The sequence below is a fragment of the Vigna unguiculata genome, chromosome 10 (genome assembly GCF_004118075.2).
Source record: "Vigna unguiculata cultivar IT97K-499-35 chromosome 10, ASM411807v1, whole genome shotgun sequence".
Lineage (NCBI taxonomy): Eukaryota > Viridiplantae > Streptophyta > Magnoliopsida > Fabales > Fabaceae > Vigna > Vigna unguiculata.
In genome coordinates this window covers 32,454,463-32,480,413 of record NC_040288.1, presented here as the reverse complement: position 1 = coordinate 32,480,413, position 25,951 = coordinate 32,454,463, and the positions used below count along the sequence as shown (strand labels likewise).

General features: G+C 34.8%; 1 protein-coding gene across 1 annotated transcript; it reads left to right on the top strand.

The window, feature by feature from the left end:
* Positions 1–4,277: 4,277 nt before the first annotated feature.
* Positions 4,278–5,678, top strand: LOC114165107 (transcription factor TCP9-like). The gene has a single exon (XM_028049762.1). The coding sequence runs from the start codon at positions 4,394–4,396 to the stop codon at positions 5,378–5,380; it is 987 nt and encodes a 328-aa protein (XP_027905563.1). The 5' UTR covers positions 4,278–4,393; the 3' UTR covers positions 5,381–5,678.
* The last annotated feature ends 20,273 nt before the right edge of the window (positions 5,679–25,951 follow it).

The following is a 25,951-nucleotide window of genomic DNA, read 5'->3' as shown; positions in this document are numbered from 1 at the left end:
AAATAACGTAAACAATTCAAATATTTATCTAGTATATCTGACACATCAAAAAATTTAAAACAATCGAATTAAAAATGATTAAATCTATTAATTTTTTAAGTTTAAGAACAAGTTGTATCCATGTTTAAAACAATAATAAAAACACATTTAATCTTGTATTTTATAAATAATATTATATGAAATAGTTTTTTTGAGATTGTATTGATGGTAAAATTGCTTAGTAGTTGGTGTGATGGGCATTGATGAGTGAGCAATGAGCATTCACCTCTCACCACTCTCCAAGAAGCATGATGGATGAAGCTAAGAAGGGTCCCCAATCTCAAACAAACCACAATACCCCATTCTCATCCAATCCAATACTTCTTTCCACCATTCACAATAAATAAACATCATCTACATTCAAAAATTTAAATAAATAAATAAAACAATTACGTCATTAGGAGTACCCAAAAGTTGGTAGATAATAAAGAATAAACAAACCATCACCAAAATTATAAAAACACTTGTGAGATATGAGAAAGTGAGAAGTGAGAGAGAGAGAGAGTGCCCTACACCGTAGGACCCACCTCCTTAGGTCCCCCCATCCAGAAGCCAAGAGAAGAGTTGGCACTCAATCATGCTAACTAAAACTTTAATTATTTCCTCATTCTTATTTAATTCTTTTAATTATATAAACAACTTCAATTGTAAAAACTATTTCAATAACTTTAATAGAAAATAGATTTAAATTTAATTCATTTCCACAAATTTTATCACTAAAATAAGATTATTCTTTTTGTAAGTAATTTGATAACAGGCAAATAACATTAGAAAAACTTTAATACTATACTAAAAAAAACTTTAAAATATAAAATTGTCTTTACTTATATATTATTAATTAATCTCTATCTAATCAAAATTAAAATAAGGAAGCTAAACACATTAATTCGAACGGAGGAGGAATTAAAGTGATGTAAAGTAACATTATAAAAGAAAGATTGATTTGGAGATGTTTGTAATTTGATATATGTGTAAACGTGAATAAATTGGTGAGTTAAATTTTTGAGTTAAATATAATTTTGATTTTCTAACTGAAAATTCCAACTAATTTTTCTTTAAAATTTTTGACTAATTTAGTTTTATAATTTTAAAAATATGTATATTTAGTCTTTTTAATCAAATTTTTAAAATTTATTTAATATTTTAAACGAATTTCATAATAATTTGAGTTGTGTAACTCATTTTTCTTCGATCTTTACTAAAAAAACATATTTAAAATATCAAACAAATTTAATAAAATTTGTTAAAAAGACTAAATTCACCAAATTTAACAAATTTTGAAATATGAGAATTAAATTAGTCTAAAATTAAAAAAAAAACTCATTCTAATTTTAATAAAATTTAAGAGATGAAAATATATTCAACCTGAAAATTATTTATTATATTAAAAAGGTAGAAAAGGAAAAAGAAGAAGCATGGGTGTTGGTGAATACCCAAATTGGCACTAGAGAGAGAGGGTCCCATGATAAGGGTGAGGGAGGTGTGAGAATGGTGGGTCCCACAGAGGGGCCACCACTAATTTTTCTCCATTGTGGTCCACTTTCAAAGTGAGAGGGGGCAGGGGCAACCAAACCAGGAAGGGCCATGGCCCTATTTGCTTGGGGGTGGTGGGCCCCACGTGGGGAAGAGGGACCGTTGGATTGGGGGTCGGTGGGTCCCACCGGGGGCAGAAGCAGTGGGCAACGCAGAGAGAGTGATTTGGAAGATAAAGTGTGTGGGCTGTGGGCCCATCCTCTGATGGTTCGCATCTCAGCGTGCGCACCGCTTCCTGTTGCCGCCGCCACCACCACACACTCCTTCCGCCGGGCCCAAAAACCTTCTCCCGGGCCCCATGTCCAAATATAAATATGTTTAATTTTTTCTATTCGTAGGTCCACTACCGATGCATCTCCTTCTCTCTACTTCTACTTCCGTAATATAAATATTTTTTATAAATCAGGATATTATCTTTGTTTGAGTTCTTTTTACCGATAATAAAAAATTAAATAGTTAAATATATTTATTCTCTTTTAAATTTTAGTAAAATTTAAAATTAGTTTTTAAAATTTTAAACCAATTTAATTTCTCACTTTTAGAAATACGTGAATTTAATGAAAATGTGTCGAACATTGTAAATAAACTCAAATATCATCATAAAACAAGTTTGAAACGTTAAATAAACTTAATAAATTTTGGTTAAAAGGATTAGATTTATGCATTTCTAAAGCTAAAAAGACTAAATTGGACCAAAATTTTCAAGAAGGACTAATTATAATTTTCAATGAAAGTTGAGTGATAAAAAAAACATATTTAACCAAAGTTAAATAATAAGAATGAATTGATGACATAGTTTTGTAACATTATATACTTTGGTTTATTTTTGGCATTGAATTTAATTAGGATGGTACTCCTATCTAGCAGCCATAGTGTGAGTTGTTTTAGGCTTCTTAATTACCAGCAACCGTGTGACATAATAGCTATGAGAATGAGAGCTGAACGCTGTATTTATATCACTCTTGTCAATTTTGGAAATTCACCTCTTTTTTATTTCCTCCAAAATTTAGTGTTTTTTTTATTCATTCAATAGGGCATTGTTCATGCTGCTGGATTTTAGTATCCAATTAATTATCAGTGTTACTATAATATTTAGAGTTGAAAATGGCACTACGTAATAATTATGTCGTTAAACTAGCTACCCTTTAAGTGAAGAAAAAAGAGACAAATTTGTTTCCTGTGTGAATATATTTTCAACAATATTGAGAGCTATTACGACCAATAGCATTAGAAAATGGAATAAAAATTGGATTAAAAAGGAAAAAATAAAGAAGAAAAAAAAAACAGTGATGAGGGTGGGTTTCCTATAAATGAAGAAGAGAGTTAGAATTTATTCGTGTGGCTTTTGATCATAATATGGTGGCATGCTCATTGATTCGTAAGTGAGTGAGTAGTCCTTATCAATTTATTTCATCCAATAACTATCATTAAATACCATGGATTTTATTATTTTATTTTTCCAAATACGAGTGGCATTCCCCTCATGGGTTTTTATACCAAAATATAGAATTAAATAATAGTGCCGTAATTTATTAGTATTGGACTTTTTATATTATCCTCCAAAGTGTGAAATAACTGTAAAAGTATTTGAAGTAAAATCATAAAACATTAAAAAAAATATTAAAAAATAAAAAAAGTCCTTGAAACATTGGGTGGGTGCTAGACCCACACACCCTGAACCATTCACTATTTCACACGTCCTATGATGTATATGTTTGTGTGTTTCTATCCTCTTCCACTGTTGTTCAAAACAAACATGCACGACGCACACGCTCCATGCTATTGACTTTCCATTTCAAGTCTTCGTCATCGCACGCTGTCTTTCATTATTATTATTATTATTTTCTTCGAGTGAATATAACTGTTTGACACAAACTTTGTGAGTCCAAAAGTGCACCCATATCCACCCTAGGCCAAAGGTAACATCGTTTTTCCCCCTCCTTTGTTGTTTGATCGACAATTTTCATGTTCATGTCATGTTTAGTGTGTTGAAGTGCATGATTAATTAATGCATTCATGCCTTTAAACTAGTGGGTATGGGCAATGTGGATTGTTTTAAGATGTTGGGTACGTACGTGTAAGGTGTCTTATTCCAACTCATTTTTAAAATGGTATTGTGAGTGACCCTCCTACAAACAAAACCACGGTTTGCATGCAAATATTGTTTATTCTGAAGAATTCCAAGTTGGGAGGGATCATTTTTCTCTGATCCAACTTTACCATTTTAACTCCCTTTTCCCTCACAACACAAAAATATGAAGTCATGACTACTTTTCTTAACGATAAGTAAAACATTTTAGCCAAAAAAAGAATCATTTACCTTATCCTCAAATAGTTGAGGGCATCATGGATTCATGATGCCAGAATCTTATCAACTTCACTTCCATTCTTCCATTCCAAATTTCTTTTGCCCTTTCTTTCCTTTTCTCCTTTTTCTCCTTTTCCATGCCCTCCATCTTTTAACGTTTTTTGCAGTTGCCAAATAAGTGAATCAATTGACCAAAACTCCCCTACCCCAATGCCCACCATGGGGCCCATCACGTGCAATACTTTTACCCTCCACGCCTCCATCACCCTTCATTTTTTTTCCATCCACGGTAAACACAACCTCAGGCCTCAGGGCCCACCACCCAGGGCCCCCACCTTCTCATTCTCCTTTCTCAACTCCTTCTTCACGTACCTTCACTATATATACTTTTATTCTCACTACCACTCTCATTCTAACCCAACTCAAACACCACCTTCTACCTCATTCCTACATCCTTAAACACTTGTTTTTTTCTGTTACGTACGTTCTTCTTCTTCTTCTTTTTCTGAAGATATGGCTGATCAATCTTCTGGAGACGTTGATCTAAGGTTGGGAGAACCCAAGGGGCCGAAAGTGGAGCCCGAGACGGAGGAGGGCTCCGCGATACGTGTCATGCCGGTGGCTGTGCACGTGCCGTCAGGGATGTCCATGTCTGTGTCCAAGGCCCTGGCCCAAGCCCAGGCCCAACCGCAGAAGCGGGCCTCCACCAAGGACCGCCACACCAAAGTCGAGGGCCGAGGCAGGAGGATCCGAATGCCCGCCACGTGTGCGGCGCGGATCTTCCAGCTCACCCGAGAACTAGGCCACAAGTCAGACGGCGAAACCATCCGCTGGCTCCTCGAACACGCCGAGCCAGCCATCATCGCCGCTACCGGCACCGGCACCGTCCCCGCCATCGCCATGTCCGTCAACGGCACGCTCAAGATTCCGACCACCTCCCCCTCCGACCCGGAACTCGGAGACCCGCCCGAGAAAAAAAAGCGCAAGCGACCCGCCAACAGCGCCTACGTGGACGTAAACGACGGCGCCGTTTCGGTCCCCGCCGGCCTCGCGAGCTCCAACAAGCAAAGCGCGAGGACGATCACGACGACCGCCTCAACGACGCCCGCAATTCCGCAGCACACCGCGATTCCGCTCCCGCAGGGCGTGGTCCCTGTGTGGGCCGTGCCTTCAAACGCTGTCGTTCCGGCTGCAGGCGCGTTCTTCGTCGTCCCCCAAGCCGCGTCTTTTCAGCACCATCCGCAGTTTTTCACCATAGCACGACCTATCTCCGCGTTTGTCTCCTCCATGGTCACCCCTGTTCAACTCCAACCAACCTCCACATCCTCTTCTTCAAACGCTAACTCTTCCTCCACCGCGCCGTCGTCGAAGTCCCCGGCCAGAGCCACCGTCATGGCTCCAACCACCACCACCACAACTCACATGCTGAGAGATTTCTCGTTGGAGATTTACGACAAACAAGAGCTGCAGTTCATGTCGCGCGCGTCTTCCAAGCATTGAGAGGAGAACCAGAACCAGAAGGAGAAGGCAGAGAAGGCGTTGAATCTGGTTTCCCCGCGACGACGTCGTTGGGAGCGAGAGGAAGAGCACGTGCGCACGTGATGCCGGATTAAAAATGGTGGGACCACGTGCATTGATGTGGGACACCACCAAAAGTGGAGGGTATGGTGGGGGACCCGGTGGGGTAATACGTAACTAGTACCACAAGTTCAGAACTACTAGTACTCAATTTTTTCTTATTTCCCAAAATAATGTTAATAATAAATAATAGTCAGAATAAAATTTACATTTTAATTTCTGTGTTTTTACTGCAAAATTTTACACTGTTCTTTTAGAAAATTGTTAGAAATATAAATATTATAGGGTTAGAATTACGTGAAAATTTTGATTTGTTTGTTGGTGGGGGTGGATGGGTCCACCTAATGGGTGGTCATGTGAGGGTAGAGGCGGGACCCAAAAGGTAGGATTGTGAGGGTAATGGGTGGACCCTACGGGACCGTTTACGCACCGTTCTCGAGCCGGCCTTTTCAAAGTGGTCCCTCTGTTGCGGGAAAGTCCAGAAGGCTACGTGTCGCATTCTGCTTAGTCGACAGGTGGGGCACCACTTTTACCATTCGACACGTGGGGTTTTCTCTGTCCCACTTCGCTGGACACCAACCACTTTATTGCTATTGCTTTGCTTCGTCTCAACAAAACGTGAAACAAGATTAACACAAACAAAAGAAAAATCATTAAGACAGAATTTAATTAAATCTATATTTTAATTATTTCTGAAAATCTTTTGTCGTATTAGAGTTTAATAGAATGCGATGTGTTGCTCTAGTTATGGTTTTCCCAATGTTACCATTGTTGTTGTGTTGTACTCGAATCTTCAACTTTCAATGTCTTCTTCTTCTTCATCTTCAATTCACTACTTGACATATAATGTCCTCCCTTATAATGGAAACTTGCTCCAAAATCATGTTAAGAATTTTGGATTATGAACTCTTTTCTTTTTTCACGTGTCAAATGAAATTTTTTATTCAAAATAAATTAAACTAAGCCTACATCTAACTTCAATGATAACATATAAACACATGCATCAATTTCTATGAAATTTCATGAGTGTTACTTTTGTTTTTTGTTAATAAAATAAACATAATTTGAGATTTTGGTGCCATTTATTTTTTTTCAGATTGAGTGGGAAAGAGGGTTTGTGCACTACGCAACATGTATAAAAAAAACAATAATAAGATTGTAATTTTTTTTACGTGGATATAAGTAGATATAGTAGAATTTTAATTTGATATCACAAATCTGTTACATTCTTACCCTGAAATTAATTAAACTCTATTTGAAGATCAATTGTGCATTAAACACTTCTTAATCCACCCTTTTTCTTTTCTGAGACCAGCAGAAAGGGAGTGTCTTTTACAGTACTTTAAGAAGAAAGTTCAAAAAGTAGATTTCTTTACTATCAAGTTTTTTTTTTTCAAGATCAGTGACACAGGAAATAGCATAATAATCAGTTAATGATAAGCATGAATATACACCACTCATTGTGGATCATAATGCAGTAAATTCAAATGTTCATTTTTTTAGTGCACTCAATTATTTAATTTAATCCCACCTTCAATTCAATACTATGTAATTATTTATGATTTCTCAGATAAAATTTGTAAGATAAATTTACTTCTTTTATGTAATATAAGGTTAAGAGTATGTGGGATTTGGAAAAGATATTACTTTATACTTAATACATATGACTAAATTATTTTTTTACGTAACATTAAATATTGTTTTTTTATTCTTAAATTAAAAAAGGAGACCATATTTTACTTTCTTCTCTTAGCTAAACAAAATAGCCAATATTTGCTATCTTCTTTTTCATCAGTCATGTCTTGTCCCTATTGTTTTCTCTCTAACTGTAGGAAACATTACAAAATGAATTTTCATTTATTAATTATTTAGTATTGAATTGACTTCTACTAACTAATATAGCTTTATCTAACAAAGCTAAATTATTATTTTAAATATTATGAATTCATATTAATCATTTGATACACTAACACACTAATATTTCCTCAATATAAAATATTATTAAACCGTATATCACTTATTATGTACAAAACTTTTAAGGATTATATGTACTTACATATTAATATATATATATATATATATATATATATATATATATATATTGTTAAATAATTTCTTGAACTAAATTTATTGGGTTGAACTTTCACTTATTTGACTAAAAAGTTTAAATTAGTCAAATTTACTTTATCTCTTTTAATCTAAGTGAAAAAGAAACTTTTAGGTCAGAGAGCATAAAAATGTTATCTTCTTTGAAAAAGATAAGTGAAAGAAAAATTGTTAATATATTATCTTGATAACTTAAATAAAACTGAAATTTCTAATTCAGATGATTGAAATTTTGTCAAAAGACTTATGACACATGGTCCTTCATTTGGATAGTTAAGACAGTTAAGATTGTCAATTCGATGTCTATAGTTAGATAGATCTGTCTCGTACTGGTCATTTATTTTTACAGTTAAGATTGTCAATTGGATGTTTATAGATAGATAGAGTTTCGCATTGTTGCTCGATTTTTTAATTTTATTTGGTTTAATTACTTTTTTAATCCTATTTTTGTCCAGAAATATCAACTTAGTCCTCCAATTTTTTTAAGTTTCAATTTTGGTCTCGATTTTTAAAAAATAATGCAATTTGATTCTTTTTGTTAATTTTTTTGAAACAAATTAATAAATTTTTTTATTAAACTTGTCACTATGATTATGTTAATTACATTAATAAAACAAATAATTATTATTAACAACTTCAATTTTGATGAAAAATTCTTCATTTGTTTCAAAAAATTTAACAAAAATAACTAAATTGCATCAATTTTTTAAAAATCATGACCAAATTAAAACTTAAAAAAACTGGAAGACCAAGTTGACACTTTTGGACAAAATCATAAACTAAAAGAGTAATTAAACAATTTTGTTTTTTTGTTTTTTAAATTTAAGAACATTATTGTTTTGTTGTAGTGATAGATACTTGTTTATGTTTTTAATTTGATCTGTACCAATATTTAATCTTAGTAAAATTTGATCGATTGACTTGTATATTAAATTTTTATTTCTCACATTAAAAAGATTTTCAATATTAAAAATATGGATGATCTCATTTGAAGTTATTGTTTTCACTTCTTATAACTGTTGCTCTTGTAAATTCTTACCAGTTTAAGGAAATTATTTCCACTATAAAATTTGTAATATATTGTAACAAATGAAAAAAAAGTTTGAAAATGTATAGAAATAGAAGGAATGGAAAGAAACTAACAAGTGGTGGAGGGGGTCCCATTGACCTAACACCTAATGGTGCGTACCTTCGTGGTCCATCCAGGACCTCTCTCTCCCTGTTTCAAAATATAGCATTTAGCACACAAGTTTCAGGAAATGATTCACGTCTCATTCATGACACATTCTCAATTATATATATATATATATATATATATATATATATATATATATATATATATATATATATATATATATATATATTGGGATCAACTTATTCAACTTGCTTCATTTAACACATGTCTTACACATATTTGATTTTCATGGTGAGTTATCCTATAATTCATTAAAAATATCTATTCTTTTATATTTTTAGGGTTGATTATGTTTTTATCCACTCTCAGTGAATTTTGAAGTTTGTCCATTTCAAAACTTTGAACTAATTTAGTCTTTCATATCTCGAAATACGTGAATTTAGTCATTTTAATCAAATTTTGTTAAGTTTATTTAATATTTCAAACGCGTTTCATAATAGTATTTAACTTAACATTAAAACAAAAATGTGTCAAACAATATAAACAACTCAAATACTGTTGGGTATTGGGCTCCCTTCCTATGTGGAGAAAAGGCCCAAAATTTGAGAAGCCCATGTCTCACTTAAACCTAGTGGAGAGGAGGCTATAAAATAAAGAGAGAGGCAGAACAATAGAGTCAGAATACACTGAAAGCCCTAACACATAGAGGGAGAGGTAGAGGGAAAATTCTGTTCACGTTTTTCATAGAGCTGTCGCAGTAAATTCGGCGCTGCGGATTCGTTCACCGTTGGATCGGGCTGAAATTTTTACAGCAGGTTCGGAACTCATTGCTCTTCATTCTGACCGGTCGGATCTTTGATACGAGGTCTGAGTTGGGAGATATTAATTTCGCACTGCAGCAGTGATTTGTAGAGGTTTTCCTCTCTTGTTCTTCTCTATTTGAAAGCTTTGTTGCTTTGTTATTTGGTTGGGTGTTGGCACTAATTTGTGCTATTGATTAAGACTCTTTTGTACTCTTGTTGATCATAGTGAAGCTATTTCTTTGGTCTGGACGACTCGTGGTTTTTACCCTTGATTTGAGGGGTTTTCCACGTTAAAAATCTTGGTGCCTTTATTTGTGCTTTTGGTGATTTATTATTGCTGCTCTTTGATTATTGCTCCTCATAGATTCTTGCAAGTTAGGGGAAATTATATCCGCTGCATTCTCTGGTATATTGTTTGTTATTGTTTTCCCCATCAGAGTGGCATCAGAGCTCTTGGTTGGGCTATATTTACTTGCTTGAATGATGGAGGCAAATGCAAAGATGGTTGCTTTGAATGGTACAAATTATCATTTGTGGAAGGGCAAGATGAAAGATTTATTATTTGTCAAGAAATTGCATCTTCCGGTCTTTGCTACACAGAAGCCAGATTCTATGTCTGAAGAAGAATGGGACTTTGAGCACCAACAGGTATGTGGTTTTATTCGGCAATATGTTGAAGATAATGTTTATAATCATATTGCTAATGAGACACATGCCAGAGCTTTGTGGGAGAAGATTGAGTCTTTGTATGCTTCTAAGTCGGGCAATAATAAATTGTATTTGTTAAATTGCTTGATGAATTTGAGGTACAGGGAGAATTCTTCTATTTCTGATCACTTAAATGAGTTTCAAGGGCTCCTAGATCAATTGTCAGGAATGGGCATAAAGTTTGATGACGAAGTTATGGGATTATGGTTGCTTAATACTCTACCAGAGTCTTGGGAGGTATTTCGGGTTTCAATTACGAACTCTGCCTCGAATGGTGTTGTTTCTTTTCAGATGGCAAAGAGCGGTGCTCTTAATGAAGAGATGAGAAGGAAGGCACATGGTTCTTCATCTCAGTCTGAGATGCTTGTTACAGAAGCTAGGGGGAGAAGTCAGAAAAAGGAACATAAAGGTGGTAGAGAGAAGAGTAGGAGCAAGTCCAAGTCAAGATACAAGAATTTAGAGTGCCATTTTTGTCATAAAACTGGACACATTCAGAAATACTGTTTTAAGTGGAAAAAGGAGAACAAAGACAAGAAGGGCAAACAGAGAGAGAATGATCATGATGATGATGATCGTGTCACTACTGCTACAGATGGTGATCTTGTTCTTCTTCGTGACTTTGAGTCCGTTAATCTTGTATCTGATGAGAGCATGTGGATTATTGATAGTGGTGCTACACTGCATGTTACACCTAGGAAGGAGTTCTTCACATCTTACACTTCTGGTGATTTTGGAGTGTTGAAGATGGGTAATGATGGTGAGTCTAAAGTGATTGGTGTTGGTGATGTTTGCCTGCAAACCAACATGGGAGTGCAGTTGTTGCTTAAAGGAGTCAAACATGCTCCAGATGTTCGTTTTAATTTAATCTCTGTGCAGTTGCTTGATGATTGTGGTTATGACAATCACTTTGGTTCTAGTAAATGGAAGCTCACTAAAGGTAACTTGGTTATGGCCAGAGGGGAGAGACAATCTAAATTGTATTGGACTAAAGCTTTGGTTGCTAAAGACAGTGTGAATGCTATGTATATGGAGGCATCTTTGTGGCACCGGAGGCTTGGTCATATAAGTGAGAAAGGGCTTAACTGCTTAGCTAAAAAGGATGTGCTTATGGGATTGAGAAATGCAGAATTGGAGAAATGTTCTCATTGCATGGCTGGTAAACAAACCAGAGTATCTTTTAAGAAGCATCCTCCCTCAAGGAAGTCAGAATTGCTTGAATTGGTGCATTCTGACGTTTGTGGCCCATTAAAGGTAAAGTCATTTAGTGGTGCACTTTACTTTGTTACTTTTATTGATGATTGTTCCAGGAAGCTATGGGTCTATGCTCTTCAGCGGAAAGGTCAAGTACTTGAAAAGTTCAAGGAATTTCATGTTATGGTTGAGAGGCAATCAGGTAAGAAGCTGAAATGCATCCGTAGTGATAATGGTGGTGAGTACCGTGGACCTTTTGATGTTTATTGCAGGCAGCATGGTATTAGACACGAGAAGACTCCTCCTAAAACTCCTCAGTTGAATGGTCTAGCGGAGAGGATGAACAGGACCTTGGTTGAAAGGGTTACATGTATGCTTTCAGAAGCAAAGTTGCCTAAGCACTTTTGGGGAGAGGCATTGCTTGCAGCTGTGCATGTTATTAATCTCAGTCCCGCAGTTGCTTTGAATATTGAGGTGCCAGACAAAATTTGGTTTGGTAAGAATGTTAGATATGATCATTTGCGTGTCTTTGGTTGCAGGGCATTTGTTCATGTTCCTAAGGATGAAAGATCCAAGTTAGATAAAAAGACAAGGCAATGTATCTTTATTGGCTATGGTGAGGATGAATTTGGCTACAGGTTTTATGATCCTGTTGAGAAGAAGCTTGTTAGAAGCCGTGATGTACAATTCATGGAAGATCAGACCATTGAAGACATTGATAAGGTGAAGAAGACCACACCCGAGAAAGACAGTAATCTCACTGATGGTAATCCGATGAGGTTGCCCACTCACAATTTGGAGAATGTTGAAACGGAAGCTCAAGACAATGAGCAACATGGTGATGTTGATGATCGACAGTTTGGAAGTGGAGTAGAGGTTCCAATTGATGATGCTCAAGAGGAACATGATGATGATGACGATCTTGGTGATATACCTGAATCACCTCAAGTCCAACTCAGGAGGTCTAATAGACAAAAACAACCTTCTACAAGGTATTCCTGTGATGAGTACATAACCTTGACTGACGGTGGAGAACCTGAGTGTTTTGAAGAGGCTTTGGATAGTGAAGAGAAGAAACAGTGGCTGGATGCAATGCAAGATGAGATGAAATCTTTGCATGATAATCACACTTACGACTTGGTGAAATTGCCTAAGGGCAAAAGGGCATTGGAAACTAGGTGGATTTTCAGGGTGAAACAAGATTCAAATTCTACACTTCCAAGGTACAAGGCCAGATTAGTGGTGAAAGGTTTCAGACAGAAAAAGGGTGTTGATTTCAATGAGATTTTCTCACCTGTGGTGAAAATGTCATCCATCAGAACTGTGCTAAGTTTAGCTGCTACTCTTGATTTGGAGGTTGAGCAGATGGATGTGAAGACAGCTTTCCTTCATGGTAATTTGGAGGAAGAGATATACATGAAGCAACCTGATGGTTTTCTTGTTAAAGGCAAGGAAGAATATGTGTGTAGACTAAGGAAGAGTCTATACGGTTTGAAGCAGGCTCCAAGGCAGTGGTATAAGAAGTTTGAGTCTTTTATGTGTGAGCAAGGTTACAAGAAGACTACTTCTGATCATTGTGTCTTTGTTAAAAGGTTTTCTAATGATGACTTTATTATCCTGTTATTATATGTTGATGACATGCTTATTGTTGGGAAAGATATTTCCAAAATTGACAGGTTAAAGAAGACACTTGGCGAGTCTTTTGCCATGAAAGACTTGGGAGCTGCTAAAAGGATTCTTGGCATACATATCTCACGTGATAGGAGAGAAAAGAAGATTTATCTATCACAAGAGCAATACATTAGGAAGGTGTTGCAGAGATTCCAGATGGAAAATGCTAAAGCTGTGAGTACTCCTCTTGCTACTCATTTTAAACTGAGTGTTAAACAGAGTCCTTCAAATGAAGTTGAGAAGACCAATATGAGTAGAGTTCCTTATGCATCTGCAGTGGGCAGTTTGATGTATGCGATGGTGTGTACAAGACCAGATATTGCACATGCTGTTGGTACAGTTAGTCGATTTTTGTCAAACCCAGGTAGAGAGCATTGGAATGCTGTGAAATGGATTTTGAGGTATCTTCATGGTACAGTTGATATGAAGCTTTGTTTTGGAGGTGATAAACCTACTTTGATGGGTTACTCAGACTCAGATATGGCTGGGGATATTGATTCCAGAAAGTCCACTTCGGGCTATTTGATAAAGTTTGCAGGGGGAGCTGTGGCTTGGCAATCAAGACTACAAAGGTGTGTAGCGTTGTCTACTACAGAAGCAGAGTTCATTGCTATTACTGAAGCATGCAAGGAGGTGTTATGGTTGAAGAAATTCTTGCAGGAGCTTGGTTTTAGGCAAGATAACTATTCATTGTTTGTTGATAGCCAAAGTGCTATCCATCTTGGTAAGAATCCAACTTTTCATTCTAGATCCAAACATATTGATGTGAGGTATCATTGGATACGTGATGCTTTGGATGCTAAGTTGTTGGAGTTGGAAAAAGTTCATACAGATGATAATGGTGCTGATATGATGACTAAAGCATTGCCAAGAGGAAAGTTTGAAGTTTGTTGTGAGATCGCCGGTTTGGCGGTTATCTCCACATAGTTGTGAGGGGGAGATTTGTTGGGTATTGGGCTCCCTTCCTATGTGGAGAAAAGGCCCAAAATTTGAGAAGCCCATGTCTCACTTAAACCTAGTGGAGAGGAGGCTATAAAATAAAGAGAGAGGCAGAACAATAGAGTCAGAATACACTGAAAGCCCTAACACATAGAGGGAGAGGTAGAGGGAAAATTCTGTTCACGTTTTTCATAGAGCTGTCGCAGTAAATTCGGCGCTGCGGATTCGTTCACCGTTGGATCGGGCTGAAATTTTTACAGCAGGTTCGGAACTCATTGCTCTTCATTCTGACCGGTCGGATCTTTGATACGAGGTCTGAGTTGGGAGATATTAATTTCGCACTGCAGCAGTGATTTGTAGAGGTTTTCCTCTCTTGTTCTTCTCTATTTGAAAGCTTTGTTGCTTTGTTATTTGGTTGGGTGTTGGCACTAATTTGTGCTATTGATTAAGACTCTTTTGTACTCTTGTTGATCATAGTGAAGCTATTTCTTTGGTCTGGACGACTCGTGGTTTTTACCCTTGATTTGAGGGGTTTTCCACGTTAAAAATCTTGGTGCCTTTATTTGTGCTTTTGGTGATTTATTATTGCTGCTCTTTGATTATTGCTCCTCATAGATTCTTGCAAGTTAGGGGAAATTATATCCGCTGCATTCTCTGGTATATTGTTTGTTATTGTTTTCCCCATCAAATACAATCCTGAAATGTGTACGAAATATCAAATAAACCTATCAAAATTTGATTAAAAGAACTACATCCACGTATTATTTCAACAGATAAATGACTAAATTGGTCCACAGTTTTGAAATGGACTAATTCCAAAGTTCATTGAAAGTTAGAAAACCAAAAACATATTTAAAAATAAAGAGTTAGTTTTTAAATAAATCAGTTCTTAATTTATTACATATATATAAATATATATATATATATATATATATATATATATATATATATATATATATATATATATATATATATATATCCATATCGTGAATATATACAACACATATCTTAATAATGCACTTGACTCACAGAAACACCAATGCAATCGGAACCAACACCACAAAAAATTCATAATCACCTCAAAAAATCCATTAGCAATAGAGGAAGACATGATTGAGTTTTCCAAAAACAAAGCACACTTTCAATGTGAACTAAGTAGAAGTTTAGAAAATTAACTTCAATACACAAATGCAATCAGAACAATCACTTCACACAAGATATCACCCACAAAAGATGAAGAAATTAACTATTTTGTCACCAATAGAGCCTCCACCACTCCTAGGATCGCCACCGGAGAAAAGAGAAGTCGCTCACATAGGTTTTTAGAAAAGAAAATGTGAGTAAGAAAAGTTGTATACAACATTTTAAAAATTTATCTATGTTGGACCTATACTATTGTTAGAGTAACGAGATTCAATGAACCTTATAAAATCGGATAAGAATGAGACTTTTGACCATAAAGGATTTGACACTAAAAAAATCATTTTTATTTTCAAAAATATCATTGCCCTTTATTAATGACTGATTCTTTATAATGAAACATAACATAGTGATTTTAATGTTAACTTGTTATTTTTATATTTTAGGGGTTAAATATGTTTTTTGTCCTCTAACTTTTAGTGAAAATTGGAATTAGTCTTTTTTTGAAATTTGTCAAACAGTGTAAACAACTCAAATGTTATCATAAAACACATTTAAAATGTCAAATAAACTTAACAAAGTTTGATTAAAATTACTAAATCTACACGTATCAAAAGTTGGGAGACTACATTGAATCAAATTTTAAAAAGAGACTAATTCTCATTTTCACTAAAAGTAAAAAATCAAAAATATATTTAACCAATTTTTTAATTAAATACTGGTAAAAACGATAAAATAATTAAGAGAACTTACCTATCTCTTACCTCGTATTATAGTAGATAAGACTCTTTTAAAATTTTCTAACATGTCAAAATATAAATTATGATGAAATTACTTTAATTTTAAGTTTCATAATGATATTTAGTCTTTCTTTGTTATGTAATGATATGTTAGAAAATTATATTTTAAGATCTATTCAAACAAAATACACCCATTTAATAAGTAATAATATTAATAATGTACTCATTTGAAAATTAACTTTAATTGTTATTTTTATAAAGATTCTTGACAATAACTAATAATTTTACTACTTACGGTTTATAATTTTAACTTTTATTTATTATTAAATAACTATTTATAAAATAATGTAACTATCAAATTTAAGCAAATAATTACACTACAAATAATTTAATTCTCAACTAAATAATGGATAAAACCACATTTTATCCTTCTTTTAACCTCTGGTGAAATGAAAAACTTTTTAATTTATGTAATAAATGAAACAAATTTTATGATAAATATTTTAAAGTTTTGAAAGGCTTTCTCTTTTTGTCAAAATATTTTTTTTGTCAAAATATGACTACAGTTTTATGTTATTATATAGGAATTTCCAAAATATATGTATCGCGTTATCATGAATAAAATCTGCAACGGGTAGTAAATAAATATTGTGAATGAATATCTGCGAATAACGGAAACAAATATTTTGTATACTTATTTGTTAATGGTGTGGATACGAGTATCATAGTATTTGTATCTGCTATACTCTAATTTAAATTAAAAAATGATTAAAATATTAGCACATTGATTTTGAATATGAATTATTTTTTATCAATTGATTTTAAAAAAATCTTCATTTCTCTGTAAATTGTCACTCAACACTATTTAAGTGGTTATTTGAACTTTGTTTAAAATTTATGGATGCTATATATTGTCTTTTATTTGAATTTATAATTAAAACTTGTTAAAAATTTAACTTTTTTAAAATACTTGTAAATATCCGTGAATATTTATATATATTAAAAAAAAAATGCAGATACCCGTATAGATATGAAGATGGATACACTCTATTGACATCCTAGTACCAATCTATTTTCCTAGACCCTCAGTCCTATATTTTGCGAATCACCAAAATTCAATTTCGTTGTAAATTGAAGCAGTTGGTTCGGTTTGATAGGTGAACCGATAAAATAACTGTTCTAAAGAAAATAAAAAAGAAAATTATCATAAATAGATATGAATAGTTCATATAAATGGACCCAATTTATTATTGAAATTTTAATTTGATTAAGATGACATATTTTATTTTAATATATATTTTATAATATTAAAGTTTATAACTATATATTTTTAATTTTAAAATCACATGGTATTACATTTTAATAATATTAATATCTGTTTGACTCTGATCAAATAACTTCGAATAGTTCAACTTTGAATTAGTATTTTAAATAGTACTTTTACTAAATGAAAAATAAAATAATATATTATAAGTGACGCTGTTAAGTGTTTATACGGTATTTTTTGTTTTTTAGATTATCAACTAATTATAGCTCATTTATAACATTATCTATCTTTATTTAACACCTATTTTTAATTGGTATTGTGATACTCCTCTTTTGTTTCCCTTTCAAAAGCAGAAACACTCTTCTTCCTCATTTCTTCCACTCTTCTCTGTAACTCAAGACTCTCTCCCTCTCTCTCTGTGCTGCCACCTCACAATTTTGTTTTTCTCTACTCAGAATCTAGAAGGACCAGCCAACAGGACTCCCCACAATTCCTCCCTTAGCTTCCATCCTCTTAGGTAAGTCATATCTCCTTTGGGTTCAAGTCCAGCTAGAATTCGCAAATTAACCTCTGAATTTCGAATCTGATCTTGTAATTCTTCATTCTCCCTGTTGTGGTGATAGATTCTCATAGGATAAACTGAACATTCTGCTGCCTTGCCAATTTCTTGACCCTACCAAGTGGATTCTTGACAATTAGGTAAGGGAAGCTAACTCTGTAACTCATTTTGGTGTGAATTGTGTTTGTGAATGTTTTAATTGCATGATTGCTTGTTTAATTGATGTTTGAGACGGCTGGTGTATGAATTTGAGTGGGGAATGTCCTTGAGCGAGCTTGCATGTGCAGATCAGGGAGGATTTTCTAGTAGTTTCGCCTAGGCGAGTTAGTCTCGCCTGAGCGAAAATACCAGAAGCTCACCCCTGTCATTGTGCGAAATCTCGCCTAGGCGAGCTGGAGTCGCCTGAGCGAGATGACATCTCGCCTAGGCGAGCCAGTTTAGCCTAAGCGAGAGTTCGTCCAGGAATTGAAATTCACCACTGTATGCGGTCTCGCCCAGGCGAGATCAACTCGCCTAAGCGAGACAAGCTCTCTAGCTTAGGCGAGACCCTCTAGCCTAAGCGAGATTCCCTGCAGAAGGTTGGTTTTTCCCACTGTTTTGCTTTCTTGATGCTTGATTGGTTGCTTTAAGATGATGATGGTTGATAATGTATGAGATCTTTATGCATGTTAAACTGTATGCAGACATCGGGTGTGAACGTGATGTGAATGGAGTATGTTAGAGTTAGGATTTCAAGGGAAATCCTAAGGTATGTGGTTTAATGAATGTAAGGGCATGAGGACTCAGATTGGTGATATCCTGACGCTTCCAGTAACCATTAAGACTCAAATAGAGTGTGATGGATTACGTCGGGGGAAGTAGCAGGAGGTCCTGGTCTATGATTCCGATCCATCATAGAGGTGATGGGATTTACCTTGAGAGTGGTTGGGTGAATACCCCTTGTGCCTAAGACTCTGCAGAGTTTAGGAGCCACTTCAAGTGCAAGTCACCAAGAGCTCCAATGCCACTTACATAATCCGGATATCGAGTCTAGAATGATGTGTGGTGTTATGGTTAGAATTAATTGGATGAGTTAGTGGATTGTGGAATGGAAGTTTGTTTTCCGTTTTAGTATAAAATTGTATGATTTGCTCTTTGTTCAAGTTAGCTTACCCTTTTAGTTCTTTTGTGTTCCGTGTGTCTCTACCTTTGCAATGATCGTCCTATACTGAATGGCGTGAGCAGGAAAAAGTGCAGGTGAAGATATACCCTTCCCAGACGGGCGTTGATTTGGGTTTCCCGGATGTTTTCCAGTAGTGCTAGTCACATGTTCCTCCAGTAGATGCTTAGGGTGTTTTGTAACCCTTGTTTAGTGAAACCTGTATGTATGGTTATTTTGAGGATGACTGTATCATATTTTTTGACCCACATCATCATCTGCTTCTGAATTATTAAAAATTTAAATGTTTTGTTTAATAGTTTGAAAACTATGAAAACGGGATGTTACATTTTTGGTATCAGAGCAGTGATTCCTCTAGGATCTGTAGGTGTGAGCTTGCTTAGCTTCTGTTGTGTGTTCCCCGTAGCGTGTTTGTGATGAGTTGTTGTACCGGTCGACTAATCTGATGGTTCCTTCTTTGTGTGATCAGAGCTATGGCACCTAGACCTCCTCCACCTCCTGTTCCAAACCCAGATAATCCTCATTGGGTGGGAGCAATCGAGGCGATGATAGCAGCCATGCAGCAGCAGAATGCTAACATGGTGAATCAGCAAAATCTAGCTTTGCAACAGATGGAGTCTGCAAGACTAGCAGCAGAGGCGGCTCAGCAGAGACACTTGGAAGCTCTGCATCAGATAGGGGAAAACCGTTCAGCCGCTGGCTCTTCCCAAGCTTCACTGCCTCGAGTGCAAGAGTGGAGTTTGGAGGATTTTCTACAACACCATCCATCCCGCTTTGATGGCAAGGTTAGCCCAGATGGAGCTGATCAGTGGATGCGGGACATGGAACGAATCTTTGATGCTAAGAGATGTCCTGCAGAGAATAGGCTTGCTTACACCGAGTACCTTCTTGCTGGAGAGGCCGTGCATTGGTGGTCCAACATGAAGATGATGTTGGAGGACAGCCGTGAGACCATCACCTGGGAACTGTTTAAAAAAAAGTTCTATGCTGAGTTCTTCCCAGATAGTGTGAGGTATGCGAAAGAGGTTGAGTTCTTGCAGCTGATGCAAGGAGATATATCAGTATCGGAGTACGCTGAGAAGTTCAAACACTTGGGTAGATTTCACACCCTGAAGATGGCAGAGGACTGGCAGTGTAGAAAATTTGAGAATGGGTTGAGAGGTGACCTCAAGCTCATGGTGGCTCCGCTTTCTATCAAGGAATTCCCTGCCTTGGTAGAAAAGGCAAGAGTGATGGAGAAGCTTAAGGCTGAAGTTGAAGATCAGCAGAAGTCTCAGCCGAAGGTGGGAGGACCATCTGGGTCCACGAGCAGACATGACGATCGAAGGAAGCTATACTCTAGGCCTCAGCTTCAGGGGCCCAGGAGGTTCTCACATCAGCCCCAGCAGTCACAGCCTTTCAGGCCACAGTGCTTCCACTGTAGGGGGCCCCATCTGAGGAGTGCCTGCCCCCAACTTCCTGATAGGAGGACATGCCATAGATGCGGTCAGGTGGGCCACTTCATCAAGGATTGCCCAGTTGATAGGAGCACAGTGTCGAGGCCTTCATCACAGCCTCAGTCACAACCGTCGAGGGGAGGTGCGAGACCACAGGCAGTGGGCAGGGTGTATGCTGTGACGGGTGCAGAGGCAGCTGGATCAGGTAACCTTATCATCGGGTCTTGTGTGATAGCTGGTAGGAGCTTGCATGTTCTGTTTGATTCAGGGGCGACACATTCTTTTGTGTCGGAATCGAGAGTAGTAGAGTTGGGTCTTCCGGTGAAGGAGCTCCAGTATGACCTGTTGGTGTCCACACCTGCTTCTGGGTTGGTCAGAACCTCGACCATGTGTGCTAGGTGCAAGATCGAGGTTGAGGGGCGTAAGTACAGGGTAAACCTCATCTGCTTAACCTTGGTGGGGCTAGATGTCATCTTGGGGATGGATTGGCTATCTGCCAATCACATTCTCATTGATTGCAACGAAAGGAAAGTGTTGTTTCCTAGCTTAGAAGATGAAGACCTGTTGGTGTCCTCACAGCAGGTGGACAAGGCCATGAAGGAAGGATCTCAATGCTTCTTGATTCTGACTCAGCTATCCGTGGAGAATGAGGCTGGACCCTTGGAGGCGCCTGTAGTGGAGGATTTCTCAGATGTGTTTCCTGAGGAAGTGCCTGGCCTACCCCCTACTAGGGAGATAGAGTTCTCCATTGACCTGGTGCCAGGGGCAGGACCAGTGTCTATCGCACCCTACAGAATGGCTCCTGCTGAGCTGGTGGAGTTGAAGAAACAAATTGAAGAGCTACTAGAAAAACAGTTTATCAGGCCGAGTGTATCGCCTTGGGGAGCGCCGGTGTTACTGGTTAAAAAGAAGGATGGTAGTTCCAGACTCTGTGTGGATTACAGGCAGCTGAATAAGTTAACCATCAAGAACAAGTACCCTCTGCCAAGAATTGACGACTTGATGGATCAGTTGCACGGGGCTGCTGTGTTCTCTAAGATTGATCTGAGATCAGGATACCATCAGATTCGAGTCAAGTCAGATGATGTACAGAAGACCGCTTTCAAGTCTAGGTACGGACACTACGAGTATGTGGTGATGCCGTTTGGTGTCACTAACGCCCCCGCTTTGTTCATGGACTACATGAACCGAATCTTCAGGCCATTCCTAGACAAGTTCGTGGTGGTTTTCATAGACGACATCTTGATCTACTCGCAGACTCCAAAAGAACATGCAGAACACCTGAAGATAATTCTGAGCATACTGAGGGAGAAGCAGTTGTATGCGAAGCGGTCAAAATGTGAGTTTTGGATGACCTCGGTTCAGTTCTTGGGGCACATGATATCGGCTCAGGGCATAGCAGTAGATCCGTCTAAAGTAGAAGCTGTGCTAAGTTGGGAACGCCCTGGGTCAGTAACTGAAGTGAGGAGCTTTGTGGGGTTGGTAGGTTACTATAGGAGATTCATTGAAGGATTCTCCAGGATAGCAGCACCCTTAACCCAGTTGACCCGCAAGGATCAACCGTTTGCTTGGACCGACCGGTGTGAAGAGAGCTTCTTAAAGCTAAAGCAAAAGTTGACTAGCGCTCCAGTGTTGGTGATTCCTGATACTGGTAAACCCTTTGAAGTTTACTGTGATGCTTCTCATCAAGGATTGGGATGTGTTCTGATGCAAGAACGGAGAGTGGTGGCCTACGCCTCACGGCAGTTGAAGAATCATGAGAAGAACTACCCCACGCACGACTTGGAGTTAGCAGCAGTGGTGTTTGCACTAAAGATCTGGAGACACTATTTGTACGGTGCACAATTTCAGGTCTTCAGTGATCATAAGAGTAGTGAAACCTGTATGTATGGTTATTTTGAGGATGACTGTAGCATATTTTCTGACCCACATCATCATCTGCTTCTGAATTATTAAAAATTTAAATGTTTTGTTTAATAGTTTGAAAACTATGAAAACGGGATGTTACAGGTATTTATTAAATCAGTTTTAGTCATTGAATAAGAATCAAAATTTTCTATCACAAATTTATATTATTAAATTTTTTTTATTAAATAATGTTACCTCAAAATCTGATTCATTTTATAATTATAAATGATTCAACTTAACCACTTCTACTTCTAGTACTAAGATGCATTTAACAAAATAATATGAAATTTAAACAAATTGGAATAGTGCATATAACTCGAATTTTTTTAATTGATTAAATAATAAATATTTAGTAGTCAAATATATTATTTAGATGTATCGAAATCGGCTTAGAGTATAGGATTTAGGAAGAATTAATTATTGTAATAATTTATTATCAATCATGATTCATTTTGGGATCTTGACATCCAGTAGTGAACTTTGACAAAATATTTAAGGATGTCAAATTAGATTTTTTTAAATTCATTATATATAACTTTAAGAACTTTAAATAATTGTTTTATCATTGTCTTTAATTTTTGGGTTCTCATGAAATTTCTCAAATTTAATTGATGTTGATGCATTTTTTTCATCTTCATCACAAACATTTCTTTTGAAAAAAAATTAATTATTTTACTCTTCATCGTAATTTTTCTAATATAAATTTGTCTCATCTCGCCTATTAAGAAAAAATAAATTTTATCACCGCCTTGTGGTACACAGTAGACAAATCTATCACATGTAAAAGGAAAATAGATTGTTTTAAAAAAAGCTACAAAATGAACTTATTCAAAAGAAAAAATTGATTGATTCAAAATATTACTTAACTCCTTAATTTTACCATGATGTCTTTTTATTTTAAAAATATGAGAAATTGAGGGTGAAGATTGATATAAAAAAGGAGAGGTGAGAAAGAGGTGGAGATACAAAAGAAAAAAGTTAAAGATAAAAGATTATGGATGAGATTTTAAGAAAAAAAAATTAAAAATTAATATAAATAATATATATATATATATAATTTTAAAAAATGTATATAAAAAATTAATTAAAAAAATTTGGGGGAGTCATGACTCTCCTATATCTATAAGAAGGTCCGTCGGTGTTGACACCATGTATAAAACAAAGAACAAAGAAAGATATGAAAAAGAGGATTGTATAGTATTGGTTGTGTAATAAAATGTTACAAAGTGTGTTTATATATACACAAAACTAATCCTAGAAGTCACATGTAAATGGACCTAAAACATGAGTCTATGCTGACATTAACTAAGTTCAAAAATACATAAATTCATATCGATTTCATATGTTATTCACTCAATTTTATTTTTGATTTTGAATTAATATATTCTATAATTTTTGTATTTTTTATTGACTTGAACTTCGACGAATTTTCTACTTGTAGTTGATATTCATTAACAACTCGACGATCAATTCTCGTACAAACTTGACTACTCACGAATATCACTTTTTTCACTTTAAAAAAATTACTCTCATATTCAATAAGAATGTGACGTTCAAGGCTTTAGTAAAATTATTCTTAGACTATAAGTCTTATAGTACTTACAAAAAGTGGAATTATTACACCATTATCGTGGAATCTTGAGATAGACCCATAAAAATGAGGAGAATCTCTAAAATATAACGGGTAACTAGCATGTAAGGAAAATTCAATAAAAATCTAGAACTCTCGTGAAACCAATATCGAGTACATCAAGTTAAATTTTAAGCTCTTCACGAACAACTCATCATACTTCACAAATAAGTATTTGAATTTTGATTAACTTCCACATAAAAAAAAATTGTTAACGATGGATGAAGACTAGTGTATAATACTAACATCAATGATTGTGATTACAATAATATTTTACTATAAGCAATGACATCAAAGTTATCCAAGAATTTGTCAAACTCATTATCTAACATATTTTCAATAAAAAAATAAAAAACATGTCAATTTTATATCAACGTTTATATCATTTTATATTAATTATAAAACTTTACATTTCTTAACATTTTTAGATAAATAAATAAGATTACATGATAAAACAATAGCAACATCAATCAAATAATAAAAAATTAAAATTAAAATTAAAAAATATAAAAGCTTTCGGTACATTTTATGTTTCAAAAATTACATTAATAAAAAAGACAATGATATTTTGATTACTAAATTTTGACAATTTTCTCTTACAGTAAATATGTCATTTTTTAAATGGTTTTTGAAACATTGAGAATGAAAAAATAAAAAAATGAAAAACTATTTAAAAAATGTCACTTAAAATTATTAAAAAAAAAAATTCAAAATTTAATAGTGAAGAAATCATTTTTCCAATAAAAATTACCCATTATATTCAATGCATTTGTCTCCTCTCTGTATACGCGGATTAGTTTAGAAGCACACATAATATGAGAGGATATTATATTGAAAATTGGCCTAATTTGAATTGAAGTAAAAGGAGCATTATGAGGGAGAAAGTTGTCTCTGATCCTCGTAATGTTGTGTTATGATTGTTATGTTTTGAAAAGAAACATCGATGAGTTTGGAATAACAGAACATACTTAAATTTTGTTTTAGTACGGCTCTGATCTGCAACTGCTACCCGAAGAATTTTGCAGAATACATGAATTTGGAGCCTAACTCTGTGATTGGCTACAACAGCTTCACAAAATACAAACTTTTTGGAAGAAAATTTTGGAACACTACACTACAAAATTTCATCGCAGGAAAACGAATGCGGATTTTATTATAGTTATAATTATTTTTTAATTTAAAATTGATGTTTATCTCTCTGGTTTTTCAATGTATAAAATATATGTCTTCTTATAATTGAATAAGAAATGTATCTGTATCCGTTAACTCACTCTTTTATATTGTTTAAATATTAATCGCAATATCTTAGAAAATAGAATTTTTAAAATGATAATGATTTAAAAATAATAAAATTTAATTATTTTAATATTAAAAGGTTTTAATATAAATATAATTATTATAAATAAACTTTATTATTTTAAATTATATGATATTTCTATAATTTTTTTCTAGAGTTCTCTAACTTTTTTATCAAGATTTTTCTTTTTTATTTGTAAGTGATTCTTCCGATGAGATCTTCAATCAAGACCTATTCGTTTTTCTGTTCCTGTAAATTAAGTTTTAACTATTTTTTTTTGTCTTCATAGTGGAAATATAAACAATTAATGAATATATCTATCTTTTACATTGATAGAGTTATTGATTAAAATCTAGATAATATTTGTATTTTCTTTTAGTAAACGGTATATTAATATATTGACTTGTGTGGATTTTTAGAAAATTTTGATTATAATTATTCTTATTTTCAAAATTTTGAAATCCATATTCGTCTTTATTTTCATTATTCAGTGTAAAAGTAGTAGGTGTATCTCTACCATATCAATACTTACGCTTACATTGTTCTGACTATTAATTGAATTTTTTTTAAACAATAAAGTCACAATAAAAAAATATTATTAAATAATAATTACACTTAATCAAAATTTTATAACAATTGTAATATCTACTATTTTCACAAATTTTAAAGAGAAAAAATATGTGATAGATTTGAGTAAATTTTGTAGATATGAAATGATTTACAAGAGAAAATAGAAGAGTCCTTAAAATAAACAGAAACCAAAAATCCTAGAAAAAAAAGATAAATTTTTTATGTTACAAATAA